Genomic DNA, 13,549 nt, shown 5'->3' on the forward strand with positions numbered 1-13,549 from the left:
AATCATTAATCGTCTCCTATGAGGCCGTTATGCACCTCGAGAAGTGCTGAACATCAGTGTGTCGCGATGAAATTGCCTACATTTGAAATGTTATCCGTATTTGTTGATAAGAATAAGCTACAGAGTTTTTAATAAATTATCTTTGTGTTTACAGAGTCAAAGGCACTTAAACATATTATGCAGATCAAATCGATCCGCTTGATCAGTGATGAGGAGTTAGCGCCCCATCATATAATGGACCGCTACTGGGACATTTTCACACAGAGTGAGGATTTAGTCTTTTGAATTGCCTCTTCAACCTACTAAGACTGGAGTCTGATTTTTCACAATGTTATCTGTTATAGATAGGCTATATGTTATTAGTCATCAACTTTACTGTATGGATTGATACACCTTCATGTTTTGTTCACATTCGTTTCCCATCTTGGTATCATTGTTGTTATTGCATTTTTATTGCAGGATCAGGTTATAGGCAATTAGCCTTTTGGATATTATGTTGTAGTTAAAAACTGTTTTTCATAAAAGTTTCAATAAAGAAAAGTATTTAATTTTGAAGGTGTCTGTATGTTTACTTTTGTCCGGTCTGCATTTGTTTGGAGCATATAACGACAGACACAATGGAATTGAATCATCAAATGATGGTCTAAACTAAGTTTGATCGGTGTGACTATACTGTGAATGTGCCGGTAGTGGGCGGAGGAGGACTTGGGCTTGATTTGACTCTCGCTCGTGACTCTGTGACAGTCTGCAGTGTATGTCGCTCTGCCACACCTACCCCCGCTTGTCCCTCCGACTCAGAGCCGAGCTCCGGAGACAGCAGTACTCATGACTGCGCTCAGTAGTCAGATTCGAGTTCCCTTACGAATGTGGTAAGTCCTCTATCTAATTTCCCCTGTAATTTCCCCTACTTTACCTTATTGCGCTCTACAGCAATATGACGTGATAAGACGTTCCCATGAGCAAAGAAGCGAATTTCTTTCCCACAGCAGATGTGCCTTATTACAGGGTGACAGGATACCGAACGATTTGGATAATACTTTGTGCCGGACACGAAGTTTTTAGTTGGGGAAAGAGTTGGTAATTTCGATTACCATTACCTACACTAACTATTTTAATTTAGCACACATTAGGCCACACAATATTTCTCTTATAAAGTTTTCTCTCCGACATGAATGTTTAATTGATCTAAAAATGGATAAAACATTGATTACTCACGCTGTTTAGGTACAACTGTGCATCTGACAAGATGAAAGTGTGTTTACTGAATTAGGCTTACGCGGTTACCCATTGTGGATAATATACTATACTATACTATGTCGGTTTTTTCGGGTATGATTAAAGATTAATGTGCTACTGTCTGCTTTGATTTAAATTAGATTAAGAAAAACATGTTGGACTAGTTAATGTTGGAAAAAAAAAGTACTTGGAGTAAAAAGAAATTTAAAAAAATACTGTTTTTGACTTGCAGGCTGTCTTGTGAGACTTTTGACAACTTTTTGATGGCACATAGAACCTCAAAGACATCTTTAGTGTGCAAGGTATGTATCCTTCCTACCTTTGATACAAATAGTGATCTTTCTACTATCAGTTATATGTCTTGCTGTAAAATAAAAGCAGAAGATAAAAGTTGAGGCATAAATACTTTATTATGCCGACAAGATTATTTGAAGCAAACATTCCTTTTTGAGTAACTTGAAGACTTGATTTTACACTTTTGGGCAGAAGGATATCTGTTTATTTAATGTTGGGATGTTAGCATAATTCATGAAGGAAACTTTTCAATTAGATGATGCCCAGCCAAGGCCCCCATTTTACAACCTGCTGCCCACATGTAATTACTCAAATAGATCATGTCACCATGAGTGCTGATGAAGTAATGTCTTATTGAATTTTCTCCTCTGCAGAATGAAAATAAGATGTACCCTCTTACATAAGTTGAGACATAAGTGCTTCCTGTTCTCTCTGTCACTACTGGCGGTGTGCCTGTTGAAGCTTGTCTACATCAAGGTAACGGTGAGGAACAACTTCTACATTGAGCCCTATGGAATTACAGCCAGCTCTTCCGGAATCCAGATCCACCGATACAACATCAACTGCACCGCCATCTACCAACTCGACCCTGTGGAGGTAGGGAAGTCTTTGGAGATAAGACGGAAGGTCATCGTTGATTTGGAGGATGATAACATTGTGTCTTTGACCTCAGACTGTCAAAGGTACATCGAGACGAGAGGATATGCTGACATACCTGTGTCAGGTGAGGAACGCAAGTTCCCGCTGGCCTACTCACTGGTGGTGCACAAGAACGCACCCATGGTGGAGAGGATCCTGCGAGCCATCTATGCGCCTCACAACGTCTACTGCATTCACTATGACCAGAAGTCCTCTCAAACCTTCATAGCGGCCATGAAGAACCTGGCAGTGTGTTTCCCCAACCTCTTCATTGCCTCCAAGCTGGAGTCGGTGCAGTACGCCCACATCACCAGGCTCAACGCCGACCTCAACTGCCTCTCCGACCTGCTAGAGTCAGAGGTCAAGTGGAAGTACGTCATCAACCTCTGCGGCCAGGATTTCCCCCTCAGGTCCAACCGGGAGTTGGTGGCCGAGCTGAAGCAGCTCAACGGCACTAACATGCTTGAGTCCAGCCGCCCCAGTGAGCTGAAGAAGCAGCGCTTCCACTTTCAACACGAGCTCAAGGACATGCCGTACGAGTATCGCCAGCTGCCCGTTAAAACCACGCGCCCCAAGCAGCCGCCGCCTCACGGCATCGAGATGTTCATCGGCAGTGCCTACTTCGTTCTGTCACGTGACTTTGTGAGTTACACGGGCACCGGCCAGATGGCCAGGGACTTCCTGTCATGGTCTGCAGACACCTACTCTCCGGACGAACACTTCTGGGCCACCCTGGTGCGGGTGCCCGGGGTGCCAGGCGAGATCCCCAGGTCAGACCCGGACATCACAGACCTGAAGAGTAAGACACGCTTGGTGAAGTGGAACTATTTGGAAGGGTCATTATATCCACCTTGCACAGGCAAACACATGCGCAGCGTGTGCATCTATGGAGCCGCAGAGCTCCGTTGGCTGCTGAACTACGGCCACTGGTTCGCCAACAAGTTCGATCCCAAAGTGGACCCGGTCCTGATTAAGTGCTTGGAGGAGAAACTGGAAGAAAAACGTCGACATTGGGTCAAATCGGTGTCAAAGTGAATTGGAAAATGAAAAAGGAAGAAATGGAGAGGAGTATTTAGAAGGTAAACCCATCCTGCGGTGGCAGGATATTGCACTTGTTTCATATAATGAGTTTCCACTGTGTATGATGTCCTGAAAACGATCTCAAATGAAAGCCTTTGCCCGACTTTGTTTCTACAGTACCAGTCAAAAGTTTGGACACACCTTCTCATTCAATGGTTTTTCTTTATTTTTTATTATCTTCTACATTGTAGATTAATATTGAAGACATCAAAACTATGAAGGAACACATATGGAATTATGTAGTAAACAAAAAAGTGTTAAACAAACCAGAATATGTTTTATATTCTAGATTCTTCAAAGTAGCCACCTTTTGCTTTGATGACAGCTTTGCACACTCTTGGCAAGTTTGTGTCGAAACTTTTGACTGGTGCTGTCAAAGACGTTATTTCAGAGAGTAGTGATGTAAGAAGAGTGCCTATGTGTGCTGTACATCATGGTTCTGTAATAGATATTGCGAAGAAATTCTGATGTAATGTTGCAATAATATTTAAAAGCTTATGCTTGAATTTACAGCCATTGATGTCATTCAGTAAAATGTTTTTTCAGGAGTGAAGTTTTAGAAACACTAAAGGTCCACAGACCTTACAGTACCAAAGACACCAACGCTATAATTTTGAAGAGTTTGTTGATACACACCAAGTGTTTTATTTACATTTCTCAGTGGTAAAATGTGACTTTTGTCAAGTGGAGAGTTCAATACAACAGTGAACAAGGTTGTTATCTCTTTGGATGATTTATTTATTTCATAATAAAATTATTACCTGTTTATATATATATATACAGTACCAGGATATACAGTACCAGTCAAAAGTTTGGACACACCTTCTCATTCAATGGTTTTTCTTTATTTTTATTATTTTCTACATTGTAGATTAATAACCAGAATATGTTTTAAATTTTAGATTCTTCAAAGTAGCCACCTTTTTCTTTGATGACAGCTTTGCACACTCTTGGCAAGGTGTGTCCTGGTACTGTATATAAAAGGTATAACAGGTGTATATATATATATATATATATATATATATATATATATATATATATATATATATAGATATAGACATAGACAGATATAGATATAGATATAGACAGATATAGACAGATATATATATATATATATATATATATATATATAGATATAGATATAGATATAGATATAGACATAGACAGATATAGATATAGATATATACAGTGTCCTGAGTTGGTTAGTTAGCATTAGGCCAAGTGCAGTGAATCCCAGGCAAGTGTCTAGAAGTACTTTTTTCATGTTTTGAACTACATATAATTAAAATGAATAAATCAACACATCACTGTTGAAACAAACCCCTGGGGCTTTACAGTATAAACAACAGGCAATAAACTGATACAGTAAGACTTTTTTAAGTCAACATTTCAACTGGGGTCTCTTTCAAGAACTAATTCACCTTAATTGGTATGTTACTAAGTACAGTACTTGTTATCAAGAAAACAAAGGTTAATTTATATTTGCTTATGAAAAACAGCAGCACTTAGTATGCAAATCTAATCAAATTCAGTGTGTCGGAAATGCATCCATCGGTAGGATATTATTAAACCATGTGTGAGCAAGGCACTATATCCTGTTTCTGACCTACCTAGTCTGTTGTCTCATCAATGAATAATGGGTGATTTGTTGTAACCTTCCTCCTTGGTCAATTAACAGACCTTTTAGACTTAGGATCCACTGACACTAAAGCTGTCGCCTCATTCATTTTTGAATGAGTTATAATATTCAGGTAAGGTGGTGTCTGCTGTGGGTTACACCTGTTTAAGGGAGTGCCAAGTGGAAGTGAGGTAGGTTGTGTATGGATGTATGAACACTACCTTGAAATTCCACTCACTCCACTACATCTAACTGCACTTCTCGATACAAACTGCTGTTTTAATCTCCTCTATGGCCAGTCCAGGCCCAGCTCCAAAGACTGATGATTCGGCAGGACTAATATACATCAAATCTGCGTTGGCTCTGTCAAGCCACCCTAACTCAGGCTGCCTCCACTCTGACTCCAGCGCTGGCACAGGCCCCTGAGCGTGCCAGGGAAGGAGCTCGCCTCTGACAGGCCAAGAAAGTAATGGCTTCCCTGCCCAGCTTTAAACAGATGACACAACTCAAGCCTGTTACTAAGCCAATGCTGATGCAGCCAGAAATCTGATCAGGATGGTGTTTATACGAAAGCTAATGTGCAGGTTACTACAACAAACAACGTAGCAGTTAGCAGGTGCCGGCAGTTTGTGTTGCAGCGCTGGCCTGGCGCTAAGAGCTAATCTTAATCGGGTGTTGGATTTCCGAGTGGGACTCTTAATGGAGAGATGTTAAAGGCGTCAAATGGCACTCTTCTCCAGACTTCGACGCCATGCTGTACGTGCACAGAGCTTGCAACAATGGGCGCTGTTTAGACGTGTGGTATTCGTGATTTGAGTAGCTGATTTGAATATGAATCATGTGTTGTGGACGGCACAACAGGTAGACAGGATGGCACAACAGGTAGACAGGATGGCACAACAGGTAGACTGGCTCCATTGTATAGCAAGCTACAAAGAACATCAACAGGCCAGAGAACAGTGTTGTTTTTGGATCTCATAATGCATGAAAGATATCCATGCATGAAGGAATCTACCACTGATCCAGTTCAGTCAGGACACTTTTTCATTGAACGTTGTTTTTAATGAGTTTAATGAAAATGTTAATAACAGTAGGTTTGGTGTAGTTGGATGACTCCGCTCTGATACGATCCCTGTCTGAAGTACCACAACATAAACCTTTAGAACCCCCTGTAGGTAAAACACAGAGCAAACTTGCAGGTGGAAGCTGGGGCGGCGGGTGGGACGACCAAAATGTAACCCGCATAGCCAGTGGAGAAAACACTGTTTAACCATGGTGGAGTCTAGAAAAACTCGTCTCTCTGACGGCCAGCTGCCCTTCCCTTTAAAGTGCCCTGCCTGAACCTAGGCAGATTTCAATTATGAGAGCTCTGGCTCACTTTAATGGAGTAGCCATGTGTAGGGCCATCTGCAGTCACACCCACGTTCAACCATTCAGGTGCCATGGCCCCTCACATAATGCACTTACTTTCCTCACTCCATCCCCCAACTCCCATGCAACCCCATCCCCTGGTATGTCCTGTATGGCACACATACATGTCTCACAACATGCCTGTGAACCAACCATAGTCATTTGTGATGTAGCATTAATGCACCACTGGGAATGCATGACTTCTCATTTCAGGGAAACGTTCTCACCACAATTACAGTATGAACAAATAATGACAATCAGATGTTGTAAAACGTTGCCTTGCGTCCAAGAAAGGTTTGGCTCCGGAATCGATTCTGTTGAATAAAAGCCTCAATATTTGACTGCCCAAAACTCTTGATCCTCTCTTCTCCTTTTTACTGGACCCCAACACACCCAGATGAGCAGCTGTATTGATCTATGTGGAGATGCAGGTGGTTCAAATGGTGCTAATTAGCCAAGTCGCTCTGTTTGAGCTCCATAAATGGCAACCTGTTTCCAAGTGATTTCCCGGTCAAAGTGCCATAAAAAGACTTGAGATAGACCATGGTGACGGTAGAAGCACGATTACCTTTGTATGGCAAAAACGGTAGTCATTAGCAACGACAGACAGGTGCACACCACCTTCAAGCTGTTTTCGACAGCAGGTGTCAAATACACAGGACGAGAGAGGCCAGTGGCATCACAGGTCCTTTGTCCAGAGAGCGTTTGCTTCTGACAATGACCTCAATTCATCGTTGTTCTACAGCGTTTAGGGTTGTAGAGGACAGGTGAAATGAGAACACAAAACCTCTCCGCTGCTCTCTGCATATCCGTCTGCAGGTACACAATGGACAATAAGCATCATTCTTTTTTCCCTGCTGGTATTTTGAACCTTGCCCAAGTAAGAAAAAAAAATATCTCTCTTCATCCCCACTACCCCCCTGTACAGTTCTCTCTCTCTCTCTCTCTCTCTCTCTCTCTCTCTCTTTCTCTCTCTCTCTCTCTCTCTCTCTTTCTCTCTCTCTCTCTCATTAGGGATGCTTCCCCAACAGAGGTGCTGTCTCATCTTACTTGCCTGTGATTTTCTGAGTGTCTCAACAAATGTAGACCGTTCCACAAACCCCAGAGTGTTCTTATCTGTGTTTTTTGTTTCTCGACCTCACCCCGTTCACTAATTACTAGCTCGACTTCATCGATTAAACTACGGTTCACAGTTTCCAAGGTTGTTAGTCTCGCAGACTGAGATGAGGACATGGTGGATAAAAGGATCAGAGGACCTGCTGTGGACAGTCAATTACAGTTTTTAGCCATTGGCCTCATGCAGGGTGGGCTTCCTCTCTACATTACATATTTATGGCATTTAGCAGATGCCTTTATCCAAAGCGACTTACAACAAATACAGTTGTTTAGTCATCATAAGAAAAAGTAATCTATGCTAGGACCAGGAGCTATTGGCAGACACAATGCTAGATTCTATTTTTATTTTTTTTTACAGGAGAGAAACTTGTGCAGGGGGGTAGTAGGTTTTTCTTCCATCTAACAACTCAACATGTAGATGCCTCAAACAGGGTACAATCATTTGAAGGGAACTGTGAGAAACATTGTTGAGTTTGGCCGCATGTGCTTTCACAGTGTAGATCAGTGTGCAAACTGCTTGTGTAGATATCTAGTACTTGAGGGCCACCACATACTGTGAACTAAGTGAATGCACCATCTAGTCCATAAAGGAACCTCATTGTGGTATACTGGTTACAGATGCTTGTGATCCTTCCTCTTTTAGTTGTGTCCTATCAAGTTAATTTAATCAGGGCTGTGGAGGGAGCAAGGGACTGCTGGTCACATGAAAGCAATTACATGGGTTAGAGTATGAACACTACGAAGAGAGGAGGTGTAGGTGGGAAACCACATTTTCATCCAAATGTTGTCCCTACAACTGAGACTAAACAAAAGACTTGGAAAGTCTCTGTCTGCCCTATTGAATTATGTCATTAATACAGGGATGGGGAACACATGGTCCTGGAGGGGAAGATGACATTTAACTTCACTTCCTGTTTGTACAGTCTCAAGACTGCTCTTAAGCACAGAGGCTCTGAGGTCGGTGAGGGCCTGCCTCATGCCGTAATAGAGCTGCCAGTGTTTAGACCATGATCTATGACGGGTAGAGGGAGAGGGAGGAAGGCAAGGGTAATGTCTTGGGGAGTCACACCCCGTTGCTAAATGCTGGAACCGAGAACAAGTGATTAATAGGGCCTAAAGAGGGGAATGAGGGCATTGCTTAGAATTACCATTGTGGGCTTTCTAGCACAGTCAGTACATCACCCTTTGGTTGGTCTAGCCTCAGACCATCATAAGCATGGCAGTCATTGATAGAGAATATAATTCACACAACAGAGTGAGCTTTGTACTGGTGAGATGAAACTTTCACCCTAGACTTCAGCTGGTTCAGACCTTGAGCTGACAATATACTTCAATATAACTTTACGCTGCAAGATCACTTTTCCTCTCTAGAATCCCCAAGAAACCTCCAACCCAATAAGAGACTGTTTAGAACTGACAACGTTGTTGTACACTTTGTCTTGAGAACATACTGTATATCTCAACAGGAGAGGTTAAGCCCCGTCAAGGCCAGAGCCGTGCATCGGGCCAGATTCTGATTGGTCAGTGCCGGCTTAAATCCTCCTGGCCTGGACTGGCTGTTGTCATCACCGGCATCATCATCCCCACTCGGTTTCCGTGGTGACGAAGGCTCGTTCTGAGGCCCCTGACAGACGAGCAGCGCCAGGTCGAACCCGGGAGCACCTCACGGCAACAAAGAGCCTTTCTTCTGCCCTGCACATCCTCCCTATACCCCAGCCCCAATCCAAGGACGACTGCCAGGGGTCGGCGTAATGAGGGGACAGGGTTGAGGGGCAGGGGAGGGGAGGGGAGGGGAGAGGAGAGGAGGGGAGGGGAGGGGAGGGGAGGGGAGAGGAGGGGAGGGGAGAGGAGGGGAGGGGAGGGGAGGGGAGGGGAGGGGAGGGGAGGGGAGGGGAGAGGAGGGGAGAGGAGAGGAGGGGAGGGGAGGGGAGGGGAGGGGAGGGGAGGGGAGGGGAGGGGAGAGGAGGGGAGAAAATAGGATATGATAATAGAAAACTAATACTGCTTCCCTCCAGTCCTGACAGCCTGGTTGGGTGATACGGCATACCTGGCTCAGCCCATGTTTGCCTTCTTTCATCTCCCTCTCTTGCTCAATCACTTTCTCATTCTCTCATTCTCTGTGTTTTATTTTTTTCTTTCTCAATATTTCTCTCCCTCTCTTCGCTTCTTTCTCTCGTTATTCCTCCCTCACACACTTACTCTCTCTTTTACTTTGGCTCTCTCTCTCTCTCTCTCTCTCTCTCTCTCTCTCTCTCTCTCTCTCTCTCCCCTTAAGCCTTCACAGTGGCGTTGAACTTTGGTACAGACATTTATTTTCCTCAGCAAACAACTATGTTTGGCCAAGTATATAAACAACCTGAAATACTGTGTGGAGTGTATTAGGAGATGCTGGCACTGCACACGAAGATACAGACAGCTGTTTGTTCAACCCCGTGTGATTGTGCAGCAGTCAGAGTGATGTAGACGCCATGTTTACATCATACTGAAAAGCCAGTTTTATAACTGATGACTCCTCATACACTGGCAGACGCGCGTCTCTACGAGCATAATGGAACCCTTGTCTGTGCAGACAGCCACTCGTTCCAACCAACACCTCAGAATGTGGTGGAACTGCCGAAAACGAGAAAGAAGTAACTGCCCCACTCTCCCTGCTTAGTTAAAGGAGAACACCGGCGATGTTTGGGAACTAGTTTTTTTTTTGTTCCTTTTTTAGTTCCTACCACTGACTTTTGTTCCTAAAACTCTACCACTCACTCGACAGTCTACCACCGACTGAGTGGTAGATTGTCTGTCAAAGATCACACATCTCTCTTTCAGTGAGGGCCATGAAGCGCCATTCATTTAAGTCTTTAAATTCAAATCCCAAAATTCTCAGCGATGACGAAACATCACTGAAGTACTTCCATGCTGTGTATGGTGAGCAGTTAAGTTGTCTTCACCTGTCTGCGTTACATGAAATCTCATCTCATGAAGACAGTTTGGAAACTACTTCTCAAAGAGATCAGGGGAAGTGATTCACTAATGTTATAGTCCAAAAACTCTAGCGGAACATTCCTGTTTCCTTATTTTTAGATATGCCACACAAGCCAGGTCCCTCTGGTACTGTTCCTAGTCCCAACTCCCTTATAAAGCAACAGACTCATACATCTTTGTCAAGAGACGAGAACATGCAGTCGCCTCAAGCCGAACCTTCCCACCCCATGTCTGCATGTCTCCCCTCCGGTGAGGTTTATCTAGCTGAGGTGCTAATTTGGAGAGTGGGCTTGTGCAAAAGTTAACAGAAGTGCCTGAACAGTTATTCCTGAGCCTGCCGTCTCTCCCTGGAATGTGAGCGTCCCACATTAAAACTAGCAGCTGCCAAGTGGTGACAGTGAGAGATGACAGTGTGAGGTTTCTTGAAGGAGGTTTTTCAATGACTGTGCTCTGTTCAACAGAAATTGTATTGCTATAATTTCCAAGTAGAAGGGCCATGTCATGTACTGTGTGTCAAAAGGGGATCTTGCTCTATCCCCCATACAACACACATCCAACACAGCAAACAAAAGACACAGATAAAATGATGTGGTGTCAGGCTATGGTAAATATTGAAGGTCTTTACTCCACACACATATTTATTTCACGTCTCTTATCTCATACCAGATAAGGACTTCATATGAAACAGAATTTTTTTTCCATCAGACTAATAGAATAGTCAGCCCCCAAACCCCTGCACGATCAATCCGCTCTTCCACCTCGGCTGGCCACCCGCTACTCGGTCACGGCTTTTCACTGTCCTGGCGTCCTGTTGTTGCCAATGCTGCTGTACTGATTGTTAAACAACAAAGGAAACCGATCATATAAAAGTTACTGGTTTATGGTCCTGAAGGCTTGCCACTGTCCTGGCGCCCCACTAGTGGAACAAGCTTCCCACTGCTGTCAGGACTGCAGAGTCACTACCTATCTTCCGCCATAGATTGAAGACCCATCTCTTCAAGCTATCTTAACTGTCCCTCCTAAAGACCTCTTCCTCCCCACTACCCCCATGTACAGTTTCTCTACTGTAAATAAAATTCAAAAACAAGTACAAGCTTCCTTCTTCTAGCACTGTGACTGCCAATAGCCCCTGGTTCCTAGCATAGATTTCCTTTTCTTATGATGACTGATGGATAGATGATTCACTTACTTAGACAAATGTATTTGTTCTAAGTCGCTTTGGATAAAGGCGTCTGCTAAATTTCAAAAGTGTAATGTGAATGTAACATGGGCTAAACAAACATCAAGATCAACATTATCACTACTCTGCTTTTATGTCCTTTTATGTTTTTATGTCCTTCCTGTTCGCATCTGAACAAGTTGTGCTGTTTCCACCTCGGGCAAAAGGAGGGGTCGATTTAGAAAGAAATCACTCTGAGAAATCCCTTGCCGTTCATCTCAAAATATACATTCACTAAACGTTTTTTCCGTTTTGGGAAATCCACCACCCCACTCCACACCCTAGTGTTTATTTCTCATAAACAAACAAGTCCAACATTGTGAAGATAGTCTACTTAGGTTGCGCTCCGTTGCCTGATGCCTCAGACAGAGACAGGCCAGCGTAAGTGCTGACTCTGGTCTCCATCAATGCCTGGATTGTATCCTGGCGTCTGCCAGGGCAGATTTGGTTGCATGGAGAGGCCAAGTCATACACAGCAGCCACGGCAGGCAAACAGGAAGGTGCAGGTTCCCTACTCTCATAACCATGATGATAAAGCTATGGGTGTCACAGATGTGTGAGAACTGGCCTTGTCCCCGATGAGTGCGCGCGTGTGTGTGTGTTCATGTATGTGTGTGTGTGTGTGTGTGTGTGTGTGTGTGTGTGTGTGTGTGTGTGTGTGTGTGTTCATGTGTGTGTGTGCCATTTAGTGTGTGTAGATGGATCACTAACAGGAGGCCTCTGTCCAGGAAATCTGAAGAATAGGAAAATAATCCCCAAAGCATGATGCCACCTTGCAAGATCTCTCTTATGATTTGCTTGTTTGCAGAGTAATGTACTCACAATATGTAAAATATAAATTATATATTATCACAATACAATTTGGGATTGAAACAATAAAAAAGTTCTCCCACTGACCATCCATGAGATCAAAATGATAGTCTTAACCATGTATGAAGCTATACAATTACATTGTTTACAAACAAAGGAGAAAAACGATCTTATATTTTCTGATATATATTCAGTTCTGATGGGTTAGGGTTGAACTAAGCTTGTGAAGTATTTATATGTTATATTCTTCAAGAATCAAGGGCTGTATATATCTTTCATTTCATCTTTTCATTTAAGTCCAAAAACGGATGTACTGTGCCAATCCCAGAATGATATTTGCGAATTTGCTGCTTAGTGTGCAATTTTTCACCCACATTCTATGAATCATGTCTCCCTGTAGGGATTTCAACCACAGTCAAAAACACTATGTCTCCTCTCACACTCCTCCCCCTAGTAAATCTCTCTGCGATTTTGTCCACACGGAAGGGGTTCTGTCCTGCTCTCGTACCCTGGGATAACCTGACAGGTCTTTGGCAGTGTACTGGGCATGCATCCAGATCTAAATATACTTCATATAATCACACTGTACTCTGTATGTCATACTCTTATTTATGGCAGAAGGGGAAGGAGATATATTTCTGTTAATGATTCTCTAATTTCTATGTAATTTATCTACAATATGTGTTAAGGTCACCGAGAAGCGTGTTCAGCCGACTGCCATGCATTCAACTTAGTCTGGCAGTGGTGTGTGTGTGTGTGTGTGTGTGTGTGTGTGTGTGTGTGTGTGTGTGTGTGTGTGTGTGTGTGTGTGTGTGTGTGTGTGTGTGTGTGCGTGGGTGCGTGTGCGTGGATCCTGACCTGTTACATGTCATTGTCATGTCATTTGCATATCATGGTCAATAACTCAACATTAAGAGTTTACATTTAATTGAAAAAAGGAACCAATGGGAATCCAAAAACCCAGAGAGAAAATTGTTCAGAGAGAATAACACTCTTAATGTGATAAAAACCTGGCCACAGCACTCTCCAATGTAATGAATTAACGAATGCTCTGGACTTTGCTATGGAATATTACTGGGCAAGGGAAACCCTTACTGGATATGCATGATGCAACTCTCTCTCAGAACCCTCTTACAAAACAAGATGTCTTAATG

At 43.2% G+C, this 13,549-nt stretch overlaps 1 protein-coding gene across 1 annotated transcript; it reads left to right on the top strand.

Moving 5' to 3' along the window:
- The first annotated feature begins 799 nt into the window (after positions 1-799).
- Positions 800-3,962, top strand: gcnt4a (glucosaminyl (N-acetyl) transferase 4a). Its single transcript, XM_083672877.1, has 3 exons — positions 800-869; positions 1,469-1,538; positions 1,905-3,962. The coding sequence occupies exon 3, from the start codon at positions 1,906-1,908 to the stop codon at positions 3,202-3,204; it is 1,299 nt and encodes a 432-aa protein (XP_083529003.1). The 5' UTR covers positions 800-869; positions 1,469-1,538; position 1,905; the 3' UTR covers positions 3,205-3,962.
- The last annotated feature ends 9,587 nt before the right edge of the window (positions 3,963-13,549 follow it).

This window comes from Argentina silus, assembly GCF_951799395.1.
Source record: "Argentina silus genome assembly, chromosome: 7".
NCBI classification, from domain to species: domain Eukaryota; kingdom Metazoa; phylum Chordata; class Actinopteri; order Argentiniformes; family Argentinidae; genus Argentina; species Argentina silus.